Source organism: Poecilia reticulata, unplaced genomic scaffold (assembly GCF_000633615.1).
Source record: "Poecilia reticulata strain Guanapo unplaced genomic scaffold, Guppy_female_1.0+MT scaffold_181, whole genome shotgun sequence".
Classification (NCBI taxonomy): domain Eukaryota; kingdom Metazoa; phylum Chordata; class Actinopteri; order Cyprinodontiformes; family Poeciliidae; genus Poecilia; species Poecilia reticulata.
The window spans coordinates 319824-324672 of NW_007615018.1; the positions used below are offsets into that span (position 1 = coordinate 319824).

The 4849-nt window shown below is 52.3% G+C and overlaps 1 protein-coding gene across 2 annotated transcripts in view; it reads left to right on the forward strand.

The window, feature by feature from the left end:
• Window positions 1-863: 863 nt before the first annotated feature.
• plekhg4 (pleckstrin homology domain containing, family G (with RhoGef domain) member 4) overlaps window positions 864-4849 on the forward strand; it is a 15349-nt gene continuing 11363 nt past the window's right edge. For both annotated transcript variants that reach the window (XM_017303104.1, XM_017303105.1), the window contains exons 1-5: window positions 864-1103; window positions 1785-3855; window positions 4213-4353; window positions 4507-4630; window positions 4704-4797. In XM_017303104.1, coding sequence (XP_017158593.1) covers window positions 879-1103; window positions 1785-3855; window positions 4213-4353; window positions 4507-4630; window positions 4704-4797 — 2655 coding nt within the window. In that variant the 5' untranslated portion in view covers window positions 864-878. The remainder of the gene's footprint in view (window positions 1104-1784; window positions 3856-4212; window positions 4354-4506; window positions 4631-4703; window positions 4798-4849) is intronic.

Here is a 4849-nt window from a genome sequence, read left to right on the forward strand (position 1 = left end):
AAACTACGGCAGGTTTTAATGAGCTGCAGAACGTTGTTAGAATTCAGGCTTTTATTGTGAAGGTTAGCAGGAAGTTGTATCTGTGCTCTGTTAGAGTAGTTAGAGTAGGTGATGGCCAAACTGGGAACCAGTTAAGCAGCTGCAGCAGAACATTGTGAAGCTGCTGGAGGCAGGAAGGAGAAAGTTTGGTGGATGAAAGATCTCATCCTTTCAGTGGCACTTCAGATTCACTGGTTTCATTCTGACTACTGAACCGTCTCCTGCCCGCTAGCATCATCTAAGCTAGCATAGCATGCAGTGCTGATGTTTCCATGGCGACGTCGGCCATGTTTCTCTGGAGAAACTGCTTTCATCCAGAGGACAGGAGGCGCCTCCTCCCCCTCGCCGCTCTCTGGCAGGTCCAGAGGTCACGTCTCCTGAGGTTTCCTCATTAGTTAGCCGTGACCTTTGACCCAGCAGGGAGCCCTGATCCCAGCCAATCAGGGCATGTTGGCCTGCTGCTCCCCGCCCTCCAGGAACCGGTTCTGCCAACAGGATGAATCACGGCCCGGCGGGCATCCGTCCAAACCACCAGAACCAGAACCAGTTCACCTGCTGGAACATTGGAGCCCGTCATCAGGACGCCACGCTGCAGACCGACCTGACCGCCAAGGTCAGCTTCTCCTGGAGGCCATCAGAACCAGAACCCTCAGTTGGGCCTGTGGGGGGCGCTCTCTGTGTTCCTGCTGTGGGTAAAGCAGCTGCTCTGACCTTTGACCTCCTGCTAACTGATCAGTTATTGATCCACAGGAGGACGTCATAATCAGCTCAGAGTGGGAGGTCCTCGGTGCTCCTCTTCCTCTCCTCCTCTCTCTGGTTCTGGTTCTGGTCCGGTCCACATGTCCTCCCTGTTCTGTCTCCTGCAGGACTCTGAGTCTTTGGACGTGTGCGTCCAGAAGGCGCTGGCCGCCGTCTACCCGCCCTTCCAGGCCTCGGCCCCCACCCTGCTGCCTCAGGTCCTCGCCGTGGTAGACAGCTGTTACCGTGGAGACGGCCTCCGCTGCCTCTTCCACTTCCTGCTTCCTTCCAAGCACTTCCTGCAGAACCTGCAGCAGGATGCCTGCGTGAGTTCCTGCGGACGACTGTCCACCCTGTCCCCTGTCTGTCCACACAACCTTTGACCCCCACACAGAAACATGAAGTGATTTAAACCTGCAAAGCAGCATTGTCAGTGTTGGAGAAGAAGGGCATTGACCTTTAACCCCTAGGCCTCAGAATGTCCTTCTGTTTTTTCTGCCCATTAAAGCAGGAAGCAGAGAGTTGATGCTTTTAGCCACTTTTCTAGAAAACATGAAACTCTGGATATCTGGCATCTTTTCATAATCGACTGTTTGGTAAAAGAGAAGATGTTCATTTTTAAATGAATAAAAAGTWAATTTACATCCTTAGTTTCAGTGAATTAAATGATGTCCAGACGTTTGGTCTCCAACCTCCAACACGTCCAGACTGCAGCCTCGCTGAGCTGGAGACGTTTTACTCAGCAGAACAGAAAAACGTTTGCTGCAGGTGGAGATAAACCCCAGAAGGCCTGCACACCGCACTTTTCAGATCAGACATGAATGATAATTATCCTTCCAGCTCTCTCTTCTGCTGTGGTTTGCTCCCAGTAAGCTCAGACTGGTGAGGAAAAGTTAAAGCGCCCTGAATACTTTGGTCAGACTTTGTGTCCGTCCATCATGGAGTCGTTTTTTATGGAGAGGTGTTTGTCCTGATGACTGACCCCTGACCCCTCTGCCCCCCTCCAGGCTCCGTTCTCCGGCCTGCTGTTCCGTCATCCCGGCTGGCCTCTCTGCCTCCATGAGAGGATAGTCGTCCATCTTTGTCCTCTGGAGCCGCTCCTCCTCCATCCAGGAGACTTCTACCTGCTGCTTTCTCCTGCTGCTGCTCCTGTGGCCTGCGGCGCCCCCGTCGCCCCCCGCCTGCTCCTGGTCAGCGCGTCAGCGGGCGGCCGCCATGCGGAGCGGCAGGAGGTGTCGGCCCGGGCCCTGACCTCCATCTTCAGCATGGCCTGGCTGGACGCCGAGAACCGGGAGCGTGAGCGACGCGGCGCTGCCGGGCTGCGGCGCTGCGTCCTGTCCGCCCAGGGCGACGTCTTCAGGGTCCCCTGGGAGGACGTCGTCCACCCGCAGTTCATCAGCCGCTCGCGCAGCTCCGCCCCCTCCAGGACGGACGGGAAGCTCCTCCCCCTCTCAGCTGCACCCAGCCAGTCAGCAGCCAGCAGCGACGACTCGGAGGGCGAGTATGTGGAGCTGACCGAGCTGCTGCCACCGCAGCCACCAGCGCCGCCACGCTTCTCCCCACAGAAAGGATCCCTGACCCAGTCCATCAGCCTGCAGAACCGGACCAGAACCACAACACACTCCAACACACACCCGCGGGCCGCCCAGGCCAGCTCACACACCCTGCAGTGCTTCAGACTGCTGGAGGAGAACTTCAGTCCCTCCTCCTCCTCTTCAGGAAGCCGTGGCGCAGCAGGGAGGAGCAGCATGCACGCTGCAGCTGCAGGAGGTGAGGAAGAGGAGGAGGCAAAGCATGACAGGGATGAAGGTTTGGAGTCAGACTGTGCAGAAAGAGAGGAGCGAATGCAGCAGGAGAGGAGGAGCGATGAAGAGGAGGAGGAGGAGGTTCTGGGAAGAAAGGAGGAAGTGATGGAAGTTGATCAGAAGGAAGAAGGAGAGGTTAAAGAGAAAGAGACAGGATGTGAAGAGTACACGGCTAAAGACTTTTACTCTGAAATTAGCAAACTAATGCACTCTGAGGACTCTTATTCTGAAAGGTTTATGAGAAAACTAAACCCGGAAGATTCGTACTGTAAAAACTTGTCTGAAAATACACACACAGAAGACTTTTGTTGTGAAAGTATCACAGAAAAAATCCTCCCAGAGGACTCTTATTCTGAAAATATGTCAGAAAAAACCAAACAGGGTAACCCTAATTATGGAGATATGGGAGTAAATATACATCTGGGAGGCTCTTACTTTGAAAAACTAACGAGAAAAACAAACCTGAAGGACTTTTATTCTGAAAATAATATAGAGAAAATAAACCCAGACGACTCTTATTGTGAAAATAAGAGCCAAAAAACAACACACCCAGATTTTCAGTGTAAAAGCATCATGGAAAGCGAACCTTCAGCTGAGTATTATTTTGAAAATATTGCTCTAAAAACAACCTCTGCCTGCTCTTTTTCTGAAAATGAGACACAGGAAACTCTCACTGATGACTTTTATTCTGACAGCATACTGCAGACACATTCTGAAGACTCTTATTTTGAAATTGGCTCCTTTCAAATACCCTCTGAGTCAAAGAGGTTAAATTCTGGGCATGTTTTCCCCAACGACTTTAAAACTGAACAAAGTCTCCTCAAATCCGAGGACTCTTATTCTGAAAAGCTAATACAACAAACACTACCTGAAGACCCTTATTTTGAAGATCCAGCACAACTAACACTACCTGAGAACTCTTATTCTGAAAAACAAAAACAACTTGATGACTCTTATTCTGGAAATCTGATACAATATGAAAACTCTTATTCTGAAAATGCAGCACAACATAACGACTCTTATTCTGACGATCCAGCACAGCTAACACTACCAGAGGACTCTTATTCTGAAAACCAGACACAACCTGAAGATTCCTGTTCAACATTAAAACAACTGGATGACATTTATTCTGAAAAACAAATGCAGGACTCTTATTGTGAAGATCCAGCAGAGTCTGAGGAAGCTCCTCCTGCGCTCAGTGAAGGGCAGGAGAACCTGGAGAAAGAAGAGGAGCAGACTGATGGACGAAGATCTGCAGATCATCAGACTGAAGGTACACCCCTCCTCTTCCTCCTCCTCATCCTCAGTGTCTCCCAGTCACTCTTTTCATCCGCCAATCGACCTTCTGACCTCATCACCTCCTCCTCCTCTGATTGGCTGAATCCCTTTTTACACCTTTTGTCTTTGTACCTGTCTATCTCCTCCTCTGATTGGCTGTCTGTAGCTCCTCCTCCTAACTCACCTGTGTGGCTGTGTTTGTGTCTGCCGGGTTCTGCTCTGAGCTCCAGATCACAGAAGGTCCTGGTGACCCGGGTCGCCCCGACCTGCTGCGACGTCCAGGACTTTAAGAAACTTTTTATTGATTTGGATCTCCAGCTGGTTCTGGTTCTGATCAGCTGTCTCTCTGCAGGTTCCAGCTGTGAAGGTTCCCATGTCCAGTTACACATCAACGCTGGCTCTGGTCCAAAAGAACCAGAAAAACCCTTGGCTTCCCCAATCCAGTCCAGGTTCCAGAGTGAGCTGCTGCGGTCCGGAGCTGTGTGCCTCCCTGGTGAGCAGCAGAACCGAGATCAGCCTGTTTGGGCCCAGTGGGTCTTCTGTCTGCGTAAAACATCTTTGGCATATTGTAGCGTATGCTTAGTGTGTTGAAACATGTTGTAAGCGTGTGTTTAGCATGTTGATGTGCCGGCTGCGTCTCCATCAGGAACCAGAGACAGAGCAGGGCGGGTTCTTCTCACCGTCTCCACCTGCAGCCCCGTGTGGTCGGACCCAGACTGCCAGAGCGCCGAGCTGCTCCGCCTCGTGCGCTACTACACCTCCACCCTCAGGTACGCCCAGATCCTGCTTCGCCGCCCTCGCCCATACGACGCTCTCTCTGACATCACTTCCTGTGTGAAACAGGGCGGAGGCTCGAGGCCTGGGGCTGACGGTGTTGGTGGATGCTCGGAGAGCTGCTCCTGCATCTGCCCTCTTCTCTGCCCTCCAGACGCTGCAGGTGAGGCTGGACCACTGAGAGGGGGGTCACGTGACCAGAGGGGAGGGAGGGG